Source organism: Tupaia chinensis, unplaced genomic scaffold (genome assembly GCF_000334495.1).
Source record: "Tupaia chinensis unplaced genomic scaffold, TupChi_1.0 Scaffold000534_1, whole genome shotgun sequence".
Lineage (NCBI taxonomy): Eukaryota > Metazoa > Chordata > Mammalia > Scandentia > Tupaiidae > Tupaia > Tupaia belangeri.
In genome coordinates, this window is record NW_006160047.1 from 1,152,219 (window position 1) to 1,165,495 (window position 13,277).

Genomic DNA, 13,277 nt, shown 5'->3' on the forward strand with positions numbered 1-13,277 from the left:
AGTTGGAATTCCTTCTTGGGGGGGGGGGGAATGAGATTTTTGCTATAGGGCACTTGTGCTTGCCAGAAAGAGAGAAACAGAGAGACAGAAAGTGACCGTGGTTTGAGTCCCAGACCCCGTGGCTTAAACTCACAACAGGCACCAGGGGGGATGGCCATGCCACAATCCCTTCTCCTCCATTCTACTCTCGGGATCTTAGGCACACAAGTGCCCGGTGTGAGTTTAAGCCACCGGGTCTGGGACTCAAACCACGGTCGACTACAAGGGAGTCCAGCGACATAGCCATTACTCTAACTGCTGGTCCCAGTCAGGAGAATTACTTCTTAAATGGAACTAATTAAATAATTAAAACAACAGAATGACCTTTCAAACTTAAATAGCTTTTTAACATATTTACTTTCAATATAAGAAAGTTTTATTATATATACTTCATTTTTAAAATGGTATTTACTTGACTCCTTGATATGTAGGGATAAGTGAAGAAGTTGAATTACTAGTGAATTAATTTTCCTTTTAGGTAAACTTTCAACGTTCACTTTTCATCTAAATTAAGATAAAATGGAAATGAGTTTTCTCAAACTCTGAACTTAAATTCAGCCTGGTTGAAATCATGTCTTTATGCCATGAATTTTTTTTTTAATTTCCATTTTAGGAAGAAACCTCATTAACATATATAAACAGGAGTCATTCAGAGATTTCCTATTGGTAATAAATAGATTGGTAATAAATAGATTGTGGCCAAAGTTAATGCTTAAATGCAGTTTGAAGTCATAGCCTCAGTCCGATAGAGGTCCCTGATAATCAAAATGCAGGGTGCATATGGGGATCCAGAGACAGCGTGAGCAGTAGCATCCATGACAGGATTGAGGTCAAAGTAATTAAGAAAAGTGCTACCAAAAAAGTTGAAGTGTCTGTGTTGCAGCTTCAGAAGAACATTTTTATCTGGAAGTATGTTTTTCCAGCATGAACAGGCTGAATGAAGGCAATGTGAGAACAGCAAAATGTCCCTAATCCAGGGCTCGAAGTCCATCACAGCCAGGAGTACTGTTTGTTGCCAGAGCAGCATTTTTTTTTTCTTTCAGAAACATTATAAGTGATGCAAAAATTCAATGATATAATCCAAATCTGGTCTTACACATTTACCCCCTGACTGTGAATGATCTCAGTCCTAAGTCCTGCACTTGTTGCCAGGAGGTATTTATTCCAATCACTGGCCTTAAGCACAGAGAATTATTGCATGACATTTTATAGCTTGGGGGGAAAAACTGTCTTTTCAGAATCATCTGTTCAGAGAGGAGAAAATGGAGCAAAACAGTTCATTTTACTCTAAGCACCACTATTTGGCAGTATTCACATTTGCACAGCACAAAGCTGCAATATTGATTTTTTGCTCCCAGGGCCTCCCACCAGTTCTTTCTTCGATTGTCAGGGTTGCAAGATGGATTGGATTACACTTTACTTTTTTGCGATGCTTACTTTTTTCTTTGTTGAACTAGAAATAGATTGAAAATACTGCTTAGAATAAATGTCATAGCAATTTGAGGATTTCTTTATGTTGATTATGTTGACTGAGTCGTGTCTTTGAGTGCTTGACCATCACACATGGTTCCCTTTCGCTCTATTCTTCTTTCTCTGAAACTAGCAGGATCCATTACACCATAACTATACTCTCTATGACAGGGGTTCCCAAACCTGCACCTGACTGTCGTTGTCATTTGGTGAGATATTCAGGTCACATTTAAGAATATGAACCCAGAAGCTGAGTTGCTGTGTTTCAAACCTTAATATTTTTCTTCTTAAGTATTTGGAAAACTTCAGTCTTTCTGTGCCCCAGTTTCCTCCTCTGTAAAATTGTGATAATATTAACCTATCTTGTGGTTGTCTTGAGAATTCACAGTTAGTAAATATTTGTAAATTCCTTAGAGGGACTTCTGACAGTGGTGGGAAAAAGAGAGTGGTAAATCTCCTCTCTTCCCTAAACCATATAAATTTTATAAAGTTGTCAGCAATCACCATTTTGGGCTCTGGAAATTACCAAAGTCAAGTGGGGAAGCATTTATTAATGAGAAGCTATTAGAACGTCTGGTATGAACGGTAGAAGTTCACAGCCTTCTAGAGTGGAACTGCCTTTCTCCCCCATCACTCACTGCTTAGCAATGTTACTGTGGTGATTTGACTTACCAGGGCAAAGCGATTCTTCAAGACCAGTGGCTTTTTTTGCTAGGGAGCATTGACTGATTTGGGGTGGAGCGTGGAAGTCTATGTCCAGCAGTGTTGTCAATGAAAAATAATAAGCACTGTAGGACACAAGTGGGGAAACCTGTAACTCTGTTAGCCTTTGGTATTGGTTCCAGTTGAGAAGATTGGAAAGCCAGCCTGAAACGTAAGAGGGAAATCTTGGACATGACAGAGTCAGACATTCTTTACTGGGAAGCTTCACAATGTACAGAGAAACCATGAGAGGTTGTGGCATTGTGGCAGAAAGTAAATAACTGAAGCTGACGTGGAAACGGTCTGAACTTTGAATTCATTCCCTAACGTGTACTCAGATCGGCAGTGAGTGACGTCCAGTCTCTGTCTAATCGTTGACTGACTACTAACCTATGTGGAGATAGAGGTGAGGTCTAGGAATCTAGGCTAAGTAAACAGAAGTAAGAATTCCAACAACAGAGGCATAACAGCTGCACACTGTGAGACATGGTGCAGAATAAATTCATTCGAAATACTAAGAAGAAAATAAAACAGCAATAACTTTAACGGGAACAAAAGAGCATTGTTTAAAAGATTTAATTTCTCAATAAAAACAAAAAATTTGGAAGATATGCTAAGAAACAGGGAAGTTGAGCCATATTCCAGAGGGAAAGCATTCAATATACACTGTTCTTGATGGGGGCCTATATGTTAGATTTAGCAGGTAAACATTGCAAAGTGGCTATTATAAATATTTTAAAAATATTTATAAATATTTATAAATATTTTAAAAATATTTTAATCAGTATGTTGTAAATACATTAAACTTTCTCTCTGTAAATACAGATACCCTAGCTTCACCTGAACCTAGAGATTCTTATTCAGTAGGTCTGAAATGCAGCTGTCCTTTTTTTTCTTCTTCTGTTTTTTGGGAGAGGTTTTTGCTATAGAGCGCGTGCACTCGCCAAAAAGACAGAGAGCGAGAAATCACCCCCCAGGGGGGATGGCCACGCCGCAATCCCTTCTCCTCCATTCTCCTCTCGGGATCTTGGGCACACACCTACATGCGCCTGGTGTGAGTTTAAGCCACTGGGTCTGGAAGTTGAACCACAGTCAACTACGTGGGAGTCCAGCGACATAGCCCTTACGCTAACTGCTGGTCCCGAGCTGTCTTTTCTTTTATCAGTTTTTTTTTTTGTTGTTGTTGTTGTTTTAGGGCATGTGTACTCTCCAGAGAGACAGACAAAGACAGAAATAGCGAGAGTTAAAGTGAGAAATCACTCCCCCAGAGGGAATGGTCAGTCCTTTCTCCTCTATTCTCCTCTTGGTATCTTAGGCACACATGCTCACCACCGGGTCCAAGACTCGAACCATGGTTTACCATGGTCTATACCATCTGCTGGCCTTGAGCTTGTCTTTTTAAGATGCTTACTAGAGATGACTGATGTAATTTGAGAATCAATCATGGAAATTTTGCATGTAATTTTTAAAAAAATATGTATCTAAAATAGTCAATTTAAAACATCTGATTATTACTTCATACAAAGGAAAAAGTTGGATTAAGAAATGACAACCATAGCTCTGCTGATTTTTTTTTTTCCCTATGACCCCATATTGTAGGTCATTACTGTTATATAAATGGCTAAGTAAATTTTAGGAATTTGAGAACAAAATTTTTCTCTTTATCAAGATTTACTTCATGAAAATATTGAGTATTTTTTTCAATAAATATTGAATAGTTTTATTCAAAACTTGTGAAATTTTCTTAGAAAGGAAGTTTTCATGGGATGAATCACACCCCTTGAAGTTCTGATTCAAAACTCAAGAGTTTAGAGAATGGAAAATTAATTAATATATAAACCACTTTTCTTTAAGAAACACTAATGAACCTTAATGATACATAAAAAATAATTTATTTACAGAATTATTTTATTTTGGTGAATGGTACATGATTTTGATTGATTGTATGTGGTTTACCTGCATTTTTGCTCATCATTTTTCTTTTTTTTAAAATTATTTTTTATTTAATTGTATTCATTGTCTTTATTTTATTTTATTTTATTTTAAAGTTAACCAGAGAGAGACAGAGAGAGAGAAGCAAAGTGAGAAAGCAAGCTGCCAGGTCCAGGACTCAAACTACAGTCAGCCATGTGGGGGTCCAAGTGCCTTAACCACCATGCCACCTGCCGGCCCCATCATTTTTATTTTCAATCAGAGGGAAAGCACATAAAAAATGTATATTGTGTTACACAAATGCTAGTTGTTTAATTCAGTGATTTGATTCTGCAACATTTATTGGAATTATGCATTATGTGCTAGTCTTGGTATTGGGAATACAACTAAGAATCTGATTTTTTATAGTCTCGCAGGGTAGATACGTATTGAAAAGAAAGATACACGTTATCGTGGAAATAATAAGCACGTTAGGAAAGATGGATAACGTTCAGTGGAAACAACAGTACAAGAACAAATTTAGAGAAAAGAACATTTATGATTGAAACTATAGACATGGTGTTAAATAAAGTAATATTCATTAAGAACTAATAAATTCATTGCAGCAGTAAAAGCTGAGTACTGTGATCTCTTTTATCCAGAAGATTCTGTATTTGAACTCTCCTAAATTATTAAAATGCATTGATATTTCTTTTCTTTTTTCTTAATTTTCTTTTTTGGATGTGTATAACTGTGGCTTTAAAAATATTCTTGAATTATCAAGACAATAAAACTCTTGACTATGCAGTTTTCCCAAATATCTTTCAAGAGCAAAGAAAAATTAATTTAAAACTGAAACTATAATCCTGCAAACTATAAACCACAATGAAACCTAAAGGGCCCAGTTTAAAAACGACAGTGCTTCATAATCAATTCTGTTTTGTTTTTCCATAGAATTATTTTATTGAACTTTATTTATTTATTTTAATTTGACCAGAGAGGGACAGAGAGAGAGAGAGAGAGAGAGTAAGAAAACAAGCTGCCAGATCTTGGACTCAAACTGAAGGTGGCCATGAGTCCAGCGCCCTTAACCACCACGCCACCTGCCGGCCTCTCAATTCTTTTTTTTTTACAAAATAGTAAGAATTATACATTTTCGTCTCCAAGCCAGTCTTTTTAATAGCATGCTCTAATATTTCTAACATTTTCTGGTAATATGATTTATTCAGTTTTATTAGGGAATTATAATTGCAAATCACCCTTGCTTTTAAATAGGTTGTGTTTCACAATTGTATTTGATGTAATTTGTTTGAATTTCCATACAGTTTTTGCCACAGAAATAAATGTCAGCTTCTGAAGTAATTAAAAATTTCAATTTAAAGCAAATATAATACCAGTTTAAGCTAAATTATTTCTATAGGCACTATAAAAGAAGATCAGAAAGGAGATAAAAGTAAAATATATTAAGAGTGTGTGTGTTTGTGTGTGCGCATGTGTGTATACATTTATGAACTTGTTGGGGAAGAAATACGTTTTGCAAGTTAGACCTAGTTACCATTTTTCCTAACATTTGCCCAGCTCTATTTCTGTATTTCTTCTTCGTCGGTGGTACACCTCTCTACATACATTTTCAGTCATAGTACCATGAACCTGAATGAAAGCCTACCATGAGTGAGGTTTGCTACCATCCCTGAAGATTTCCATGTTCGATATTACGTAATCTTTTCTTTCATGATCATTCTAGTTACATCTTTAGTTTCCTCAGTAGAACTGAGTTCAGCCTAACCTGCTGATTTTCTAAATTATACTGATGTGTGTGACTCAGTAAACTTTTGGAGGATTATTTACATCTTAGAAGGTGTGTGTTCATCCATGTGACTTCCATATTCATTGAGTAAGTGAGAAGTGTTGCACCATAAAAATGAAGAGAGTAATTTTTGGTATTGTTTTGTTCTAAATGCAACCAAGCATTCTTCACTTTGGAAGTTTAAAACTTGGGACAGTTTATTTCTGAGTGTCATGTTTTTGTGGTTTTTCTTTTTTGGAATAAATAAAAAGGGACATTTGGGATATGATTTATGTGATGCAGAAAAATTAAAAGAAAAGAAATTAGAATTACTGAAAAAAACCGTTATTAGTTTTCTTTCAAAATTTTCTTCTATGAGTGTGTGAGAGAGAGACAGAGAGGCACCCCCAAGAGAGTGTTCACATTTTTATCCACTCTCAGTTTCATCCATCCCCAATCAACTTTTTGAGAGTGGGAACCCAGGAACTTCCTGTGAGTCAGTCTCACAGACTTAGGATTATCACTGTGCCAACATCTGGCCCCCACATGACTAGTATTTTATAATAGGAATTGTATATAGATGGTGATAGGTTAGGGGACTGACATAAAAAGTTGAGACAGTGTAGTGTTTGATATGGTAGGTAGCCCATAGAAACACACTGGCACAAGTTGGCCTGCTCACCCACAGTTCTTGGCTTTTCTTGACTCTCCCTTCTTTTATCCTTCGTCCTCTGCTCTGTTACTACTTTGTGTTACACCTGGTTGAAAACTGTGGTTGTAACTTAAAATTCGAATCTTGTATTCCATTTGGGAATCTTTTTTTTTTTTTTTTTTTGTACCACCTATGAACAGTGGTTGTCTATACTTTGTCACCCACAAATTTACGTAGCACTTTTAGTATGTTCATGTACATTATTTTAGAGTCAAACAGGTGGGAGAAGTAATGTCACGGATATTTTAGATGACAAAACTGAGTCTTAGAGAAATTTTACTCTTTTTTTTTTATTTCTATTGCAGCAAAGTGTAAATTAGAATAGGTATTGTGTGAGAGGTATTTTTAGGTTCCTTTCCCTTGGCTTTCTTTCTTTGTTTGGTTTTTGTCAAAGGGCACATGCGCTCACTGGAAAGGAGAGAGAGAGATACCGAAAGAGGGAAAGTGAGAAATCATCCCCAAGTGGGGATGGACATGCCACAGTTCCTTCTCCATTCACCTTTCAGGGTTTGGGGCATGCACACACACCTGCCTGGTGTGATTTCAAGCCCACTGAGTCCAGGACTCAAACCACCAGCACCATGCCACCTACTATCCCTCTTCTTGTTTTTTTTTTTAATTGCCGGAGAGCATGTGTGCTTGCCATGGAAGGATAGTGGGAGAAAGTGCACTCCTTTCCCCACAGTGAGTGTGATCACGCTACCATCCTGTCCCCCTCCTTTCTCCATCCTGCAGGGGTCCTGGTCATGCATGCACACGTGGCTAGCCTATTTTTGAAGCTACTGGGACCTGAATCATGGTTGACCATGTGGGATCCAGCACCCTTAACCACAGGGTCAGTCTGTGCCATAGTCATCTTACTGTCATAAGTACCTCATGTATTTTGGTGAGCAACTTTCTAAGTATTTTTTAGGAGAATTTACTGACAGCAATTAGTATGTGTACATTAAAAGAGAAAGTAAGACCAATGCATAGTGGAGTTTTTATTCTGTTGCACCAATGACAGTTGTTTCTTGACTAGTTGTTTATTCTTTTTTTGGGGGAGAGGTTTTTGCTATAGGGCAGGTACGCTCGCCAGAGAGACAGAGAGATAGAAAACGAGAAATCACCCCCCAGGGGGATGACCACGCCACAATCCCTTCTCCTCCATTCTCCTCTTGGGATCTTAGGCACACAGTCACACACACCCTGACGTGAGTTTAAGCCACTGGGTCCAGTCAACTACGTGGAAGTCCAGCGACATAGCCATTATGCCAACTGCTGGTCCCAATTAGTTGTTTATGTCTATAAAACTCCTCAAAGTTTTATAATGTTCATCATTTTTTTTCTTTGGATTTACTCTAAAAAAGTCATTTGCTTTTGGGTTATACTACATTATATGGAAAATATTTTGGTAGAATTTTTGTTTGGTTTGTTTTTGTTTTTTTTGAGAGTGAGATTTTAGCTAAAGAGTGCGTGCACTCACTGGAGAGACAGAAAGAATCACTCCCGAGGTGGGATGGGCATGCCACAGTCCCTTCTTCATTCTCCTCTCAAGATTTCTGGCACGCACACACATGTACCTAGCATGAATTTAGGTCAAGGACTCTAACCGCAGTTGGCCATGTGAAAGTACAGTGATGTAACCATTATGCCAACTTCTGGTCCCTCGATAAGAGTGTTTTTAAAATGTCTTACAAAGATGAAGAGTCCAAATAGATATATACAAGGGGAAATATTTCATAATACATTTCTGAGATATTAAAACATTTCTGAGACATTAAAAATACAAAGAATTATTTAATAAATGCATGGACGTATGTCATCTCTTGCCTATAGACATATAGTCATATTACTTGGAAATGCCTTATTAAAATAATTTATATAAAAGTGAGTTAATATTTTTCTTTTTTTTTTTTTTTTTTAATTTCTAGGTTTCAGCAGAGCAGCTTTGCCATTTGGGTTAGTAAGAAGAGAATTGTCCTGTGAAGGTTATTCTATAGATCTGCGGTGTCCAGGCAGTGATGTCATCATGATTGAGAGTGCTAACTATGGTCGGACAGATGACAAGATCTGTGATGCTGACCCATTCCAGATGGAGAATACAGACTGCTACCTCCCAGATGCCTTCAAAATTATGACTCAGAGGTAAATATTCATGGGTGAATATCCCATTTTTTGTTGCTATATCCAAATTAGTAAAATTAGGATAATAATTCTAAATGGATGGATGTTGTCTGTTTCTCAGCCTATATCTTAAGGGAATTTGGTTTGTATCCACTAAAGTTGGTTTTCACTTTATATTTTCGACAACATTAAAATCTGTACATTATTTTAATAGAGAGTGAGATATGAGGACTGTGTATACTTTTTATGTATCAAAATGAAGAGTGAAAATAATATTTCAAATATGATTTGTCTTGTAGGGCTTCAAAAAAATTGAAATCTTTTCTATAATCTCAAGGATGTTTAAGTGTCCCTCATTGTACGCATCTTACATGACCATAGTGCCTTTGTTATAGTCTGTGAACCTACATTAATATGTGATTATCACCCGAACCCGTAGTTTCTTTTAACTTAGTGTAATACTGGGTTTGGACAGATAAATACCCACCATTGTAGTGTCACACAGAATATTTTCACTGTCCCGAAAGTTGTCCGTGCCTTGACTTCTTTCAGTTGCAGAAAAGCATTTAAGTTTTTTCCATGGTTTTTCTTGGCTTGAGAGTTCATTTCTTTCTAGCATTAAAGTAATAGCCCATTGTTTGGATGTACCAGTTAACTTATCCATTCACCAAACGAGGGCAGCTAGTTGCTTCTAAGTCAAGGGAGTATGCATAAGGCTGTTGTAACAGTGTGCAGGTCTTGGTGTGGATGTAAGTTTTCAGTTCATTTAGTTAAATACCAACGTGCAGGAGCTGGGTTGTATGGTGAAAGTACGTTTAGTTTTATATGCCAAACTGCCTTCCAAAGTGAATGTACCATTTTGCATTCCCACCAGCAGTAAATCAGAGTTCTTGTTGGCACCACACTCTTGCCAGGATTTGGTGTTGCCAGTGTTTGTGTTTTAACCATTCTAATAGGTGAGCAATGGCATCTCATTATTTTAATTAGCAGTTCCTTAATGACATGTAATGTTGAATATCTTTTCATATGCTTATTGCCATCTGTGTATCTTCTTTGATGAAGTGTCTATTCAGTGCGAACCCATTAAAAAAAGAATCTTGTTTAGTTTTAAGAGTTCTTTGTGTATTTTGGATAACAGTTCTTCATCAGATATATCTTTTGTAAATATTTTCTCCCAGTTTATAGGCTTGTTTTCTCATCCTGTTGATCCTTAACTTAAAAAATAAAATGAAACAAAACAACAAATTCAAGTTAGGAAAGCACAGAGCTCTTTGTAGAATCTGTTGTTGCCTTCAGGGGGCTATACAGATTAAACAACTTCTGGATGTCTTTCCTAGCAGATGTACTTTTACTCAGTCTTGATTCCACTGTACTATTAGAGATGTGGGAGAAAGGTCCGACAGTTTAACAATTGTGTGAAAGCAAGATGAAAAGTATATTTTTAAATAGGAAGTGGGTATTTTTTCCACCTTCAAATAGTGTACAGCTAGTTAGGGTAAACCTGTTTTAATAAGGTTCTGTTCTTTACAGCTTAAACTATTCCTTTTTTTATTACCTTGCAGATTTTTCAAGGCAATTATAAAGTTAAAACAAGACGTGAATTGCCTTTTTAAAATAATTTAGATTTGAGTTAAAATGTTTGGCCCACATTTAGAAAAATGTAAGTTTAGAACAATATAAAATTTAACATCATTGTTTGAGTGTCCAAGGCAGTGTAATCGGTATTAAGGTTTTATGAGATGGTTATAAATTGTTTTTTAGCTACTTTAAAAAGATTACAATTCAGTAAGATGGCAAGATATGTAGAGTAGGCATATGTACAGTCATTATGATAGAGTCACTGAATTTCTGGGTTGAAATGTAAGCTCAGATCATTTTCACTTTATTGAATTTAAGCAATTTTTTTTTTTTCACTGAGCCCTGCTTTATTAACACAAAAAAATAGACAATATACCAGTGGCTAATTTTATATCTTAAAAGTGATATGTTGAAACAACTATATGTTGTTATAGTTTATTTTTCTTTTTCTTAGTCAGGGGACATCTGCACTTCCTAGTCAGAGACAGGGCAGAGAGACAGAATGAGAGTGAGAGAGAGGAGCCTTCATTTATTCTTTTGGGATTTGGGGCATGCATGCACAGTTGAAACTGCTAGGTCTGGAACCCGAACCACACAATCAGTTGTGGGTTCCAGGGACCTTAACCACCATACCGCCATCTTCACTAGACTGCTGCCTTGCTGCATGTGGACATGATAATAAAAAACTATTGAGCACAGCTATTACTTTTTCGGTGTTAGACACAATGCCTAACTCTTGGCTTTTTTTTTTTTTTTCCCCTTCAATTGCAGTACTCCTGGCATCTTAATTAGAAATTCCCTATATTGGGACCAGCAGGTGGTGTGGTGGTTAAGGTGTTGGACACTCACACATGGCTGACCACAGTTCGAGTCCCAGACGTGGCGGCTTGCTTTCTCACTTTCTCTCTTTCTGTCTCTCTCCGGTCAAATTAAAATAAATGAATGAATAAATAAAATTAAGTAAATAATTTTAAAAAAAGAAAAGAAATTTCCTATATTAAGATACTAAAATCGGGACCAGCAGTTGGCGTAATGGCTATGTTGGACTCCCATGTAGTTGACCGCGGTTCAAGTCCCAGACCCGATGGCTTAAACTCACACTGGGTGCGTGTGCATATGTGCCCAAGATCCTGAGAGGAGAATGGAGGAGAAGGGATTGTGGTGTGGCAGTCCCCCCCCCCACCAGCGGGGAGGGGGTGATTTCTGGCTTTCTATCTCTCTGTCTCTCTTTGTCTTTCTAGGGAGCACACAAGCCCTATAGCAAAAACCTCTCTCAAAAAAAAAAAAAAAGATGTTAAAATGGTAGTTAAAGTTGTGATTAAACTAGTATAATAATATCTCACTTTCCCAGAGTGTCCTTCTCTAGAAATTCCTATTATTTGGAACATTGTCAGATACTCTGAAGTATCTCTGGTAAGATGATCTGTAGCATAGTGTAGCTTTTATATTTTGTTTACTAGAAAAACCCTTGATCTTTTTATTCCCCTCTTCCTACCTTTTTCCCTCTCTGGACACAATATTCTGATTAGCTTTCTAACTTATTTATTAGCCCACCTTTAAGCAGAATATAAAAATTTCTAGATAGGATACTAGTAAGTATAGGTACAATGAAAACACCAAAACATAATAAGAAGTAGTGAAGGAAAAGATGGAATAAAACATTTTTAAAGATGAGTCACTGAGAATATGTATTAGCATATTTTTATGGTTAGCATATTTATAATAATTAGTTATTTCTAATACTGGTACTGATCATTAAGATATGTTTGAGAGACAAGAGAACACATACATAAAAAGAGTTTATCAAAATATTTTTATTTTTAGTTATTAGGGAGTCGTTACTTAAAGAATTAAAGCAAACTCTTACTTGCATATCTCGTACTCAATAAATTGTTTACAACTTAAGTCCTTTATGGACTATGAAAGGTTGGAAGTATGGCCTGTCAAACAAACTACAACATATAACTGTCTTTGGAAAAATAAATTCTGTGTTCTAATTAAATTGTGAGAGTACATTTGTAAATGGCAGTTTAAAACTTGTGAACTGCCTGTGCTAGGAATACAGTAAGGCAGATGCTAGTAATGAATCATTTACCTATTTTATTCTTCACATGTTAGTCTACATGTTGAATAAGATGGACATCCAGAAGTAGGTTAGAGAGAAGTCAGAAGTAAAGAATTGTTATCTGTCATTATCTGCTTTATTAGACCAACAAGCAAAAAGCAGCAAGAGTTGGTACAAAGAGAAGATGTGGAAGAGTTGGCCTTAAAAGATTATACATTGTCAGTAATCTATCTTCGCAGGGTTGTATGTTTTAAGTACATAGTAAATGTTTAGTCAAATATGTAAATTTTATCATACTTAATATTTGTAAATTCTTACAGATTATAGGATACATACAACAAAAAGTATCAAGTTACTTTCATTGTTTCATTATGTTCTAAATGCAGGGCCGCTTTTTTTTTTTTTTTGAGATCTTGTTTAAAGGACTTTGAGTTTGAGGATATCTAAATTCTGTTGAAGTGTGCATTTTTCTCTCTACGCTGTGTATTAAAATTTCCACACAGTACAGGGTGCATTGCCACAACTAAAGGGGTAATTTAAAAAGTGCATGGAGAAACCCTATTTTTTAAATTATTGTATTAATCTAGTGGCTTATCATTATTTAATCAGTACAGTGACAGTGTAAACATCAGTACTTTATTGAAAAAGAAGACAGTGTTAAGGTGACTTCAAAATGAGTTCATAGTGAAACCTTGAAGGGAGTCTGCCATATTTGGCTGGGAGATAGTTTCAAATATCTGTAATAAAAACAAGTAGAAAATATTTTTTCAGTTGAATTATTATGAATAATTATTAACTACGTGGGCTAAATTGTCCTTGCTTTTTTATTTCATTTTAAAATATCAAACCCTAATAGTTTAGCAGAGTTTTCATTTATAATCCTAAAAAATGTGATGTCCAGTTACGCA

The 13,277-nt window shown here is 36.1% G+C and overlaps 1 protein-coding gene across 9 annotated transcripts in view; it reads left to right on the top strand.

Moving 5' to 3' along the window:
* Positions 1-13,277, top strand: part of ADGRL2 (adhesion G protein-coupled receptor L2) — a 251,158-nt gene that overhangs the window by 152,333 nt on the left and 85,548 nt on the right. For all 9 annotated transcript variants that reach the window (XM_014591132.2, XM_027775245.1, XM_027775246.1 and 6 more), the window contains exon 3: positions 8,534-8,747. In XM_014591132.2, coding sequence (XP_014446618.1) covers positions 8,534-8,747 — 214 coding nt within the window. The remainder of the gene's footprint in view (positions 1-8,533; positions 8,748-13,277) is intronic.